At 46.8% G+C, this 13,356-nt stretch overlaps 2 protein-coding genes across 2 annotated transcripts; both read right to left on the bottom strand.

Annotated features, from left to right (window-relative positions):
- Positions 1 to 401: 401 nt before the first annotated feature.
- LOC141040981 (uncharacterized) lies at positions 402 to 1,079 on the bottom strand. The gene has a single exon (XM_073507090.1). It carries the CDS (start codon positions 1,077 to 1,079, stop codon positions 402 to 404), a length of 678 nt encoding a protein of 225 aa, XP_073363191.1.
- A 7,049-nt stretch (positions 1,080 to 8,128) lies between these two features.
- LOC109759303 (L-ascorbate oxidase homolog) lies at positions 8,129 to 11,014 on the bottom strand. The gene is made up of 6 exons (XM_020318125.4): positions 10,598 to 11,014; positions 10,166 to 10,275; positions 9,673 to 10,040; positions 8,870 to 9,590; positions 8,693 to 8,774; positions 8,129 to 8,600 (listed from the first exon to the last, which is right to left on the bottom strand). Exons 1-6 carry the CDS (start codon positions 10,748 to 10,750, stop codon positions 8,397 to 8,399), a joined length of 1,638 nt encoding a protein of 545 aa, XP_020173714.3. The 5' UTR covers positions 10,751 to 11,014; the 3' UTR covers positions 8,129 to 8,396.
- Positions 11,015 to 13,356: the final 2,342 nt, after the last annotated feature.

Below are 13,356 nucleotides of genomic sequence, written 5' to 3' on the forward strand. Positions count from 1 at the left end.
ACTCTCTCTCGAAGCCCTATGATCTATACACTTTATCCCTCTTTGGCAACAAGTTACCAAAAAGTTCGAAAACATATAGTGTTATACGACACTCTAGGCATGATCTTCGGGAGCTCCTGAAGGGGTCTTCTCGCTTGTAGCTCCGGTGTGCGTAGACGGCATTGAGAGGAGTCCATCTGCAAATGCTTCTGCTGAAGTCTGTGGAGCTGGTGGAGTAGATGCTGGAGGAGCAACTGTGGCTGTGGTGGCAGGAGCGGAATGAGCAGGTCTCAAGTCTGCAACTGGCTCAGCAGAACACCTCTGTGCCCTTGGCACTGTCTGGAATCTGTTTGTTGTAGTTCTAGCATCATTGTCCTCGGCATCATCTCTCAGCTTCTCAACTATGGTCTGAATCTTTGGCTTCAATTTCCTAGCACTAGTGGCTCATCATCATCTTGGACCTCAGGCACTGGGGCCTTGTTCTTCTCTGTAGCTGATATGTTTCTAGTTGATCTCTTAGGAGCAGAAGGCTTGGGTGCAGCAGGTGGAGGTTTTGTCTTGGGCTTGGAAGGAGCAGCACCAGTCATAATGGCATCAGCCATCAACTTTTGAGACTTGGCAGGTGGTGCAACAACTTCTTCCTCCTCCTCCTCTTGTTCCCTCATGGAAGGTTTGCCAAGAACCTTAGCAGTGTTTGTTCTGGCCCTCTTATTCTTCTTCTTCTTCTTTCCATCTCCAGCTTCATCCTCAGATTGTTCAAGGGTGAATTTCATAGTTTCTTGTGTCACAGTTGACTGCCTCACTTTGGACATAGGAGCTCTACTAGCAGGAGCCTTCTTTTGCAGTCCTGGCTTGGTGGTGTCAGCAACACCAACATACTCTTTCTTGACCACTTTCTTCTTGGACGTCACTTCTTCCTCAATCACAAAATCCTCATCTTCACTGTCAGAATTCCTCTTCTTCCTCTGTCTAGTAGCAGCCTTTGGCAAGTTGCTAGGGGTGCTTCTGCTACCCTCATCATAGCTACCACTAGGGCTTGTGCCCTCACTGAGGTTGACTTGCTCCTCTGACCTGTTCTGACTATCACTGGCCTCAGACATCTCTACAAACTAACCCTGTGAATAGATGGATGTAGGTAAAGTGGATGAGCATCACAAAAGACAACTGGTTTTTGCAAAAATTGATTCAAAAATCTTAACTTTAGTTTTCTGCAGAAAGCATTTCGGAGCTACCGATATGATAATCTTGGTGACACCGAAACACTTAACAGAGTCTAAACATGCAGTTTCGGTCAGGCTGAGTTGTAGTTCGGTGACTCCGATATGCTAGGGTTTCACTGATAAATTGCTTTCGGTCTCACCGACCAGTGCGTTTTGGTCAGACCGAGTTGTACTTAGTGCAATGGCCAGGGCCAATAGGTGGGACCGAAAACTCCATTTCGGTTGGTCCGAGATGAGTTTGGCGGAAACCTAACCCTAAGATTTTGCATCAAATCTAATCTAGAGGAGTTTTTGTGTGGATAGGAAGTTTTCAATCTTGGCAAGAATATAGGCATTTACTTTGTGCATTGAATCGGAGAATGGAAATTGCACAAAGGGGTCGAACCATACCCTAACTTGGTGATGGCTCGCTACGGCGGCAATGGCGGATGCGATCTCCGTTGACGGCGACGGAGACCTACGACAACGGCGCACAGGTGGAGACGACGATGATCTGGAGACCAAGAGCGGCAACAATGGGGGGGCGAGCTCGAGAGTTTGAAGAAATTTCCAAACGAGGGGTCGCGGTATATATACCCATTAGCTGTCGGTGGCGCTGAGTGGAACGGTTCGGTGGCACCGAGATGCAAAACTGCTTGCAGTTGCTGCAACTCGGTGAAACCTAATAGTTCTAATTGGTGGCACAGAGGTGAAAACCTAGATCAACCTAGTGGTTTCGGTGGGACCGAGTATGAATGTGTTGGTCTGGCCGAAATTCACTAAGAGGTTTGGAGTTTAGCCCTTGATGGATCGGTGGCTCCGAGTGCTCCTCGCCAGGAGGGTCCGAAAAAGACTTGTTCAAATTTTGTGATGTAGCATGAATAGAATTTGAGAAGAGAAAAAGCATAGATAGCTAGAGAGAGTACTTAGGCATTCTTGTCTGTCCATTTGGCCAATAAAAACCAAACACTCAAAACAACAAATGGATGTCCTTAAATGGAGAAAATTATGCATCCAACATGCTCACACAATAAGATAGCAAATGAAACATGTGACAAATCATGCACCTACACTCTAGCATCTATCAAGCAATTGGCGATGACTAGGTCATCTATATATGAGTATATTGACTTAGGAGTCAAATGAGAACATTTGATCGTAGGTCATACTCATTGTTTAAGCACAAGTGTGGTTACCACTTTTACCTAAAGCATTGTTGTGTTCACACCATTAGAGTTGTTTAGCTCAATTTTTAGAGCAAAGCTCCCCCTAGATGTGATATTCCCCCTAAGAGGGATGAACTAACCTTGCGTTTTGTCGATGGCGACTTCATGTAGATGTTGAACATGTGGATGCTCAATGTTGATGTAGATCTTTTGGAGCAATCCATTGGAGTGTTGCACTTTCAATACCTACATGGGTTAGTCCCACAAGGAACATACAAGGATATCCATACACATAGAGTGAAACACAAGTATGATGATGTCCATGAAAGCATTAGGTTACCTTGTCCATTGTCTTACCAACAAGAGGGTTTGTGACTCCATGAACTAGTGCAAGATATGGAAGTTGATTGCACATGTTCTTGCCAAAATGAATATGAGTGAAGTATGTTGGCGGAGTCACCCTCAAGAACACTCTAGTTCTTATTCTTTGGGATCCACATCAACTTGATGGGAATCCTTGGAGTTGTAGTCATACTTGATGAAGTGGAACTTGACGTAGTCTTGGGAACCCACTTGACCACGGCCTTAGGAGCTTCTTCAAATGAATCAATCGCTTCTTGAAGCTTGTCCTTGCCTTTTAGCTTGTGGTCTTGTGGTGGAAGATCATCTTGAGCTTGTGTTCCCTTGAAAGAAGTGGGATCATACTTCTGTTGTTGAGCAACAAACTTCGTCTTGGGGTATTGATCTTCTTCCCACTCAACTCCATTGGCATTGAACTGTTATTCAAAACCAACACCTTGATTCTTCCGATGCCTTCCTTGCTTGCATACAATTTCCTCAAATTGCTTACTTCCGGCAAGGCTCTTGTAAACACCTTTCTCTATAATTCCCTTCAATAAGTTATTTTCTTGCTCAAGTGTAACTTGGCTAAATCATTAGTGGAATCAAGAGAACTACTAGAAGCAACAATATTGGATTTAACATGGTTATTGTTACTACTAGAGGAAGACTCTTTCTTGCTCTTATTGCTAGATTTTACTTGTGGAAAATAAGTAGACAAGAGGAGACGTTTGGCAAGATAAGAAGAACTCTTCTTCTGAAGATCATCATTGATAGCTTTTAGGAACTCGTGCTCTTGCTCTAAATTTAGCTTCTCGAAGCGTAGCTTCTCATGAGTCCTTAGGAGCTCTCTATGATGCTCTAGAGTTGTTTCATGAGCCAACTTAAGAGTGTTTAGTTCTTTAGTTAGACGCTCAATCTCCTTATTATCATTGTCATCCGTTTCATCTTGATTAGCATGATTAATAGCAAGTTCATCATAGTTTTCATCACTAGTGTTGTCAACAAGTAAATCATCATCACCTAGCAAATCATCTTCATCACTATTGAAATCAACATACTCGGGGTGTGATACCTTAGGGCCTTTAGCCATGAAGCATCTTCCAATTCCTTCATTTGGTGACTCAAATACGTCGTAGGAGTTGGATTCCACAAGTGCAAGACTGGCAACACCTTCATCTTGAGTACCTTCGAAGTCGGAGTGTTAGCTTCTCTCGGAGTAGTTGTTGGAGTTGGAACCGTATACCCATTCACCAACGTGAGCTTGATGTCTTTGTCTTGTGTAGCTCTTTGATGACTTGTCCTTCCTTTCAGAATCCTTGCTTCTACGACAGGGTCTTCGTTCATAACGATCATCTATACTCCTCTCTATTGGAGGTGATTCATCTCTTCTACTTCTCCTTTTTGGTGAATCTTCTCTTTTGTTGTAGGGAGCCGTACACTCATTGGAGTAGTGTCCCGGACTTCCACAGTTGTAGCAATTACGATCATGACTAGAAGATCTTTTGTCATTGTAGGATCTTGACTTGGAGCTTCTCTCTTTGCTTCTATTCTTGTAAACTTGTTGAAGTTCTTCACCATTAATCTCAATTCTTCATTGGAGACTTGCTTCTCACTTGATGTTGTAGGAGCATCAGTTGAAGCTTTGTAAGCACCACTTGACTTGTTGTGGAGCTCTTCCTTATTCTTGAGTGACATATCATGACCAACAATTCTACCAATGATTTTCGTGGGCTTGACATCTTTGCAATTGGGCATCATTTGGATCAAGGTGCACACGGTATCATATATTCCATCCAAGGCTCTTAGGATCTTCTTGATGGTGAATTTGCCGGTCATCTCTTCGCTTCCTAAGCCGGCAATCTCATTTGTGCTGAGAGCAAGCCTAGAGTACATCTCGGCGACTCCATCAGCATCCTTCATCTTGAACTTGTCAAGTTGACTTTAAAGCACATCCAATTTAGATTCCTTGACAGACTCGGTACCTTCGTGCATATCAACTGAAGTATCCCAAATTTCCTTTCATTCTCAAGGTGACTGATTTTGCCGAATTCTTTGGGGCACAATCCATTGAAGAGAATATCACAAGCTTGAGCATTGTATTGCAACATCTTCATCTCTTTCGCGGATGCTTCACGATCCAGTTCTTTTCCATCCTCAAAGAAATCACCTTGCAAGCCAATACGCACAATAGCCCAAACGACGGGGTTATGACCAAGAATATGCATTTTTCATCTTATGCTTCCAACTAGCAAAATTAGTACCATCAAATTAAGGACCTCTACGGTGGTAATTTCCCTCGCTAGACGCCATACTCTCCTAGGTTGTGAAACGAAGGCTATGATCACCAAAGCTATGGAAATCAAGGCAAATGGAGACCAAAGCTCTGATACCACATGTAGGATCGAAAGTAGGTCTAGAGGGGGGTGATTAGACTACTTGACCAAATAAAAATCTAACATTTTCCCAATTTTAGTTGTGGGCAGATTTTAGAACTAGCACAAGTCAAGCAATCAACCTACACATGCAATTCTAAGAGTGTAGCAGCGGAAAGTAGAACATTGCATATGAAGGTAAAGGGAAGGGTTTGGAGAGTGCAAACGCAATGGAGACACGGATATTTTTGGCGTGGTTCTGATAGGTGGTGATATCGTACGTCCACGTTGATGGAGACTTCAACCCACGAAGGGTAACGATTGTGCGAGTCCACGGAGGGCTCCACCCATGAAGGGTCCACGAAGAAGCAACCTTGTCTATCCCACCATGGCCATCGCCCACGAAGGACTTGCCTCACTTGGGTAGATCTTCACGAAGTAGGCGATCTCCTTGCCCTTACAAACTTGTTGGTTCAACTCCACAACTTGTCAGAGGCCCCCAAGCGACACCTAACCAATCTAGGAGACACCACTCTCCAAAAGGTAATAGATGGTGTGTTGATGATGAACTCCTTGCTCTTGTGCTTCAAATGATAGTCTCCCCAACACTTAACTCTCTCTCACAGATTTGAATATGGTGGAAAGATGATTTGAGTGGAAAGCAACTTGGGGAAGGCTAGAAATCAAAGATTCTTGAGGCTGGATTGGTATATCTTGATCTCAACACATAAGTAGGTGCTTCTCTCTCAGAAATGTATGCTGGAAGTGTAGGCACGTTTTGATGGCTCTCTCTTATATGGAGAAGGGGGTGGAGGGGTATATATGGCCTCCATACAAAATCCAACTGTTACACACATTTGACCCAACTCGGTCAGACAGAATAGATTAACTCGGTGAGACCGACTTAGTTCAAAATGTGAACGTTATGAATCTCGATGGACCGACTGGAACAACTCGGTGGGACCGATGTTCTAGGGCTTAGGGAAAACATCAACTCGGTGGCACCGATTGCATCAACTCGGTGAGACCGAAGTGAAGCAATAAGGCAACAGAGAGAATGTCCAGCCAACTCGGTGAGACCGATTGCATAACTCGGTGAGACCGAAATAAATGCAACAAGTCATAGAGCGTTGGCAAGGCCATCTCGGTGAGGCCGAGATCCATATCGGCGTGACCAAACTGTTAGGGTTTCTTGCAGTGGCTATGTCATATGAACTCGGTGGCTCCGGATAGAAAGAATCGGTGGAGCCTAGTTGGAGTTTGGGATTTTGACATATTTGGAATGAGAAAGTGGTTGAGGGATTTGGAGCAATGTCACTAAGCATTTGAGCAAGCAAGCCATTAAGCAACACCTCATCCCCTTTTAATAGTATTGGATTTCCTATGGACTCAATGTGATCTTGGATCACTAAAATAGAAATGAAGAGTCTTGAGCTTTTGCCAATATGTGTCCTTAGCATTTTGAGGGGTCCACATATCTAGTCCATGCCATGCCATTCATTGAACTTTCTGAAATATTAGACTTGAATGAATATTAGTTCAGTGAGCTATACGTTGTTATGAATTACCAAAACCACCTGGGGATTAGTTGCACTTTCACAACCCCCTCTCCCCCCGAGTACGCCACTGGCCTACTCGTCGTCGAAATTCCGGCCTATGAATAAATGGCAAGAGGTGGTGCAAATCTTTAGTGCCATACCGCTAGTGGTGGTGGTGTTGGATCACCTTATATAGTGTGCTCTTCCCACTACACTTAGTGATTGATATGACAAGAGAAAGAGAGGACGACACGCTTGCCTCACCTGACCTAGCCGGGCTCGGGCCTATTTGTGCCGCCATCGTAGTCTACTTCATCCCGAACACTGGCGCACACCGGCGAGCAGGAGAGCAGGTCTCTGAAACCTCTTGCTCTTATGATCCCACATCGGGAGAGGACAAATTAGGTTTTTAGGAACTGCTTCGCGCGACTGCTCGCATTGTTCATCACGGTTCGTCTACGTCCAAGGCCAGGCGCTGCTGCGCTTCGTCATCACCAATGTCTTGCTCTTATGATCCCACATCGGGAGAGGACAAATTAGGTTTTTAGGAACTGCTTCGCGCGACTGCTCGCATTGTTCATCACGGTTCGTCTACGTCCAAGGCCAGGCGCTGCTGCACTTCGTCATCACCAATGTCTGCTTCGACCGGTCTTCGGCAACATCGTTGTCGACAACATCACCTCTGCAACAGCCTCCGGCACTTCATCTACAACCGATCAGTACATGTGCCGTGATCTGATTTTTTATTATTATTGCTACTGTTGCATGTGCAATGCTGCTATTTATGATGTTTTGTTCATCTGGTATGCTACGGCTACATGCTAATAATTATTTTAATCATGATTTATATTCTCAAAATAAAATTGAGGGGTATTTTATATTCTCAAATTAATCATGAAATTTCATAATTGTCCAACACGGCCTTCTGGCAGGACGCGCGGATACCTGGCGGGCCGCTCGCGGTGACCCGGCCCTCTCTGGAAATGGAGCCCCCCCCCCCCCCCCCCCCCACACACACACACACACACACACTCTTTGTAGCTCAGTTTCATTTCTGAAATAATGGTGTCCTGGCCCACTCACGGAGTACCTTCGTTCATTTCTTAAGCGCGGAAGTGTGCTCTTTGAGTAAATTACAAAAAACACCATAATTGGGTCGAAGTTATCAGTGTTTCAGGAAAAAACCCACCAGAAAACATGCATTTGGTGGGCGTTTCTTGACTTTTGCATAAGTACGGTGTTTTTTTGCAATTTACTCTCTTTCTTAAATGCGATTGGTTGTGGAGTACTGAAAACTCTGAAGAAAATATTTGAACAAGCATCTCTGCACCGAAGTAACATAGGAAGGATTCCGTCTTATGTCCTAGCCTTTTCTGCATCTTGAACTTGCGTGTTTTATGTTGCAAGTGTTTGCACTTCTGCTTATGTGGTTTAGTGTTCATGTCATGCTTGGTTAGGCCACTCGGAAGTGGAATTCAACATATATTCACCGTCTTTCGAAAACAAGGCTTGCTTTGCCTGAGAAGTCCCAATGACACACCACATCAGATTACATTACATTTCAGAAACAAAAGCACTGACCAGAATTCACAGGGCCTGTGGTCTTGTCCACAGACAGAACACAAGCAGATGAAATACCGACATCACCAAAAGAATAGTACTAGTACATGAATTTTTAGCTAGAGTAGGAGTAGTACATATTTCCAAGAAATCGTAATAATTATAACCTTCATTTCAGCTATTATATATATATAGTAGCAGCAGCAGCAACAGTAGTATTGAGGAGGCCTTTGTTGTTCCTCAGTGTGGAAGGCCGGCAGCTCTCCCGCAGAGTATGGCATTGATCGGGATGCTGTACTCGTTGGAGAAGCTCTGCTCCGCCGTCCACACCCTCAGGTACAGCTGCTGGCCGAGGTACTGCCGGTCCCAGTTGGCCGACCTCAGGTTCCACATCCCTTGGTTGTCCAGCGACACCAAGATCGCCGACCATCCGTTCGGATACACCTGATTCATCAAGCAATTGCAAATGTTCAGAGTTCTTCTTGAATAGCCAAGAATTTCATGGAATCGATTATGCCTGCTGGAATATATTATACCTGAACAGTATGCCTCGCTTGCGCGTCGACCAGGTTGTAGTTCAGCCGCTCATTCTCCGTCCACTGCCCATTATCGCCGTACCTGAATCAAGCGAGAAGATCAAAAATGAGTTGATGTGCATAATGTAATCTGAATTGGTTCAAGTTGCAGATGGTATGTAAGCTGCTGTAGCTTACCCGACGACCCAGAAATCATATCCGTCAAGATGCCAGGACTGCATCTCGTTCTCGGTGTTCTGGAACACCACCTCCACGAACTCGTGCAGGTTGAGCCTCACCACCGGCGTCCCGGGCCGGGGTGCCCCGCCGTCGGGCCGCTCCGGGACACTGTCCCATTCGATCACGTTTGCGATGTTGTAGTTGTCCAGGAGCTTCAGAGGCGTGTCCGGGACGACGAACGAGACGCCGTTCACGGCGTACCGTCTCTGCCCAGCGACGACGGCAGCGGAGCTGGCCAAGACCAGCGTCCTCGACGTCTGGATAGTGCCGTAGTGGAACGACCCCTGCGGGTTGGGCCGCGCCGCGCTGGCTGTCAGGTTCCACCGGAACGACCTTGCCTGGTTCATCGACCACTCGCTCTCCTCCGGCGGTCCTGCCGGGAGCGGGCCAGGCGCCAAGGAGGTGGCGCTGCTGTAATGCAGTGTCCCGACCGCCGTCAACGGGCTGGTGTCGGCCGGGTTGAACCGCGTCGACGCCACCACGGCGTAGTCCATGGCCGGCTGGTCGAGGGTGACGAGGAACGCCACGGACTGGCCGACGTGCACGTCTAGGGAGTCGTAGACGTTCTGCACCGGGTGCGTGCCTTCCACCTCCGCCAGCTTCAGAGCATGGCCCTGGATCCTGAAGTTGATCGACGTCTTCATCCCGACATTGGACACTCTCAACAGATAGGTCCTCCCTGAACGACAACAAAACCAAGACTGTTACAAAAGCATTTTCAGTGGCGGTTTCAGAAGAGAGACTGTGAGAATGCTGCCTACCTTGGTCGCCCACCAAGGTGGCGGAGGGCATGCCGTTGATGAGCAGCGCGTCCGGGAACGGGAGCGGCGCGCCGGAGTCGAGTGTCTGGCGGAGCTGGTCGTGGCCGGCGAGGTACCAGTCACCGACAAGGAGTGTGAAGTCGCCGGCGGGGGGCGGGTAGGGGACGGGGATGGCAGGTCGCTGGTAGACGTTGAGGGCGCCGAACCCTCCGGCGGCGCGGTGCAGCGCGACGGAGGGGAAGTAGGTGAAGGTGCCGATCTGGTCCTTGGCCTGGAACTTGTAGGTGTAGTTGGCGCCGGGCGGGATGGGGCAGTTGGTGCCCGCCACGCCGTCCTGCCACGAGTTCTTCCGCTGCTTGATCCCGTTCCTGCATTTTGCATTCGCGTTTGCAAGTAGAGACTAGAGAGTGAGCAAGAAGAGAGCAAGAAGAGAGAGAGGAGGAAGAAGAGGGTGGCTGCGGCAGCGAGTGATTGAATATACGGACGGACGGACCATGTGATGAGGAATGGCTCGTCGAGGTTGTTGACGACGTTGACGATGAGGTTGTCGTTGGTGACGCAGTCGATGCGAGGGCCCGGGAACTGCCCGTTGATCAGGATGCCCTTGAACAACGATTACTAGTCAGTTAGTCAGTCAGTCCAAAATTTCTTTTCCTCACCGATATCAATATGGACTATTTATAATAGGAAATTTTACGGTACGGGTAGTAAATTGCAGGTAAAAAAGTGGAGAAATTTGGGACGAAACTGGCATGAACATGAACCAACATTTTGGCGAATTTGGGCATGAAAAATTGAGCAGCATTTGGCATTCGGGAAGCACCACGCTAGAAACGGCAGAGTGAGAGGGTACCCCCAACCCAATATCTGTAGAGTAGCAAAATGCAGGGAGGTGGCCACCCACATTGGTAGTGCAGTAGCATACCTGCTGGGTGGTGCCGAGCGGGTTGATGGGGCCATACGTGACAGTCCAGGTGAAGTAGCGGTAGGGGTCATCAGCGCCGGCGAGCCTCGCCGCCACCGCCGCCAGGAGCACCCACCGCGCCAATGCCAGAGAAGGCCGAGTCGGAGCCATCATTGGAATGGATGGCGGCACAGGAAGAACCTCCAGATCTGGAACGAGTGAGTGGAGTCGCAGAAAGAGGAAGAGAAAGAGAAAGAGATGGGTCTTATAGCTGGAGCTGCTGCTAGCTTTCGCCGGTCGCAGCAGTGCTCGTGCTTTGCATTAAGAAAACGGAATTGGAATGGAAGGGAAAGTGAAAGGAGCTAGCAGGTATACGCGCATATGGGATGGGATGCAAGTTGCCGGGGAAAGAAAGGGGTATAAATGGAGGAGGACGGCGGGGGTAAAGCGAGCTGGGAATGCGGGATCGCCGCGTTGAGCTGCGGCAGCAGGCGAGGAAGAAGACAGCTTTGGCCCAAGCTGTCCCCCTCCTCTCCTCTTTTCAGTCTACGGTACGCTCTCGGCTGCTCACTCACTCCGGTGTGAACGCAGCTGCGCTGTCCTGTCTCTCTCTTTCTTTCTTTTTTGCATCAAACGCTGTCCTGTCTCGCCCGTCTGCTAATTTCCTACCTTAATCGTGGATGTACGGTATATATACCGTGTACTCGCTGCTGCTGATATAACGGCCGGTAAATGCAGAATTCGAGTACAAACCTTTTCAATTTTTCTTTTCTTTCTGTGGGGTGGGTGGAGTGGTTAGTCCTAGCCCTAGGAAGGTTTAAAGTGCAAGTAGTCAGTAGTGGAATAGTATATTTGCACAAGGCCAAGGTGCTACCAGGTTTTTTTTTTGCGGGGGAAGGTGCTACCAGGTTATGGAGGGCAACCACCGAACCCTTTTTTTCTATATAAAAAAATCTGATTTATTCATATTCATTTATGAAGGTAGGACGAACACCAGAAATAATAAAAATTACATCCGGATCCGTAGACAACCTAACGACGACTACAAGCACTGAAGCAAGGCGAAGGCACGCCGGCGTCATCGCGCCTCCCTCACCGGAGCAGTGCAAAACTTGTTGTAGTGGAATTTGTTCTTTTCATAACTCGTAAATGGTAGTGTGTTTGAACTAGGAATTTCACATGGCAATAGAACAACACCCGCTTTACATCCCGTATTTATTTTAATTTTTTGGAACTTTCAAACGTGGTTTTCACGAAGTTTTCTTTGAAACTAGGTTTCCATGTAATATTCTCTCCGCCACCTACATCATTCCTAGGGGCTTGGAGCAAGCCACTTCTTGGACTTACTTGATCCTCTCATTGGTGAGGCAATGGCGATACGAGAGGGAGTCATCGTTACAAACCTTCGTGGCTTCAAGGAGATAGTGATGGAAACGGGTTGCGTGGAGGTTGAGGGAGTCCTGGATTGGGGGGGGGGGGGGGGGGGGGTCCTCGGGTGTACGGGCTATTCGATATGGGCCGGACTGATGTGCCGTCAAGATACAAAGCGGAAGACCTTTCCCCGTATCCGGGTAGCTCCCTATGCGTGGATGGCAAGATTGGTGTCCGGATATGTAATTTCCTTCCTCTACAAACCGACTCTGTACAACCCTAGGCCCCACCGATGTGTATATAAACCAGAGGGTTTAGTCCGTAGGGGCAATCGAAATTCTCATAGGCTAGACAACTAGGGTTTAGCCATTACAATCTCGAAGTAGATCAACTCTTGTAACCCCTATACTCACTGAATATAATCAAGCAGGAAGTAGGGTTTTACCTCCTTTAAGAGGGCCCGAACCTGGGTAAACATTGTGTCCCCTTTGTTTCCTGTTCCCATTGATCCTCAGACGCACAGTTCGGGACCCCCTACTCGAGATATGCCGGTTTTGACACCGACAAAGGTGGTTAACCTCTGGAATACTCGCCATCATTCCCATTTAGTTGTGGCACCTATTTCCATGCAAATTGGAGAGCTCTGTAATAGTTTTGATTTTCTTTGTAATTGAACAAGTATCTAGATCAGCAAATGGTCATGCACATCTGTGTACCAGCATGCTTGTAAGTTGGATAGGATCGAGAGCTGAATTGATGGACCTCCTGGTTTTCTGATAAGTAGCCTGCTGGCTGACTGCTCGGTGGACGCCTTTGTTGAATAGAGTTTCCAAAATTCGCCACCAAAAACAACACTGGTGGAGTAGTATTTACGTTTATCTCCGTGGAAAATGTTGTGTGTCTCCATCACTATTGGTCTCCTTAATATCTTCATTACAATGTTTCCCAAAAGAACCTAATGATTCCATTAACTGGAAATCATCCTTTTTTTCTTAGTTTTACTTTGTCGTTGATTTTCTTTTCCTTCTTAGTAGGAGAAAATCGTAGATGGCGCTAAATGCTAGTACTCCGCATATAAGATTTGTTTGGAGTCAAACTACACAAAGTTTGATCAATTTTGTATTAAAAAAATATTAACATCTACAGTATTAAAGTTGTATGGTATGAAAAATAATTTCAAGATGCACCTAATGATATTGCTTTTGTATTTGAATGTTAATATTTTTTCTATAATGTTGGTCAGACTTTGTATAGTTTGATTTCAGACAAATTTTATATGCAGACTAGAAAAATATGAAAGGAGTACTATGTTAGGCGACAGACTTGGTCAGCTCAGGAGCGCCCACACTCCTGCCCACGATCACCACTATGCCCACGTTGTGGAACTGGCTGCGGCCGCTATATGTACC

The sequence above is a fragment of the Aegilops tauschii genome, chromosome 2, assembly GCF_002575655.3.
Source record: "Aegilops tauschii subsp. strangulata cultivar AL8/78 chromosome 2, Aet v6.0, whole genome shotgun sequence".
Lineage (NCBI taxonomy): Eukaryota > Viridiplantae > Streptophyta > Magnoliopsida > Poales > Poaceae > Aegilops > Aegilops tauschii.

Excerpts from the sequence above, each read along its gene's own strand:
- LOC141040981 (XM_073507090.1), bottom strand. The coding sequence starts at position 1,079 with ATGTCTGAGGCCAGTGATAGTCAGAACAGGTCAGAGGAGCAAGTCAAC.
- LOC109759303 (XM_020318125.4), bottom strand. The coding sequence starts at position 10,750 with ATGATGGCTCCGACTCGGCCTTCTCTGGCATTGGCGCGGTGGGTGCTC. Across the intron at positions 10,276-10,597 it reads CGCTCGGCACCACCCAGCAG|GGCATCCTGATCAACGGGCA; the intron begins GTATGCTACTGC and ends TCGTTGTTCAAG. Across the intron at positions 10,041-10,165 it reads GAGCCATTCCTCATCACATG|GAACGGGATCAAGCAGCGGA; the intron begins GTCCGTCCGTCC and ends TGCAAAATGCAG.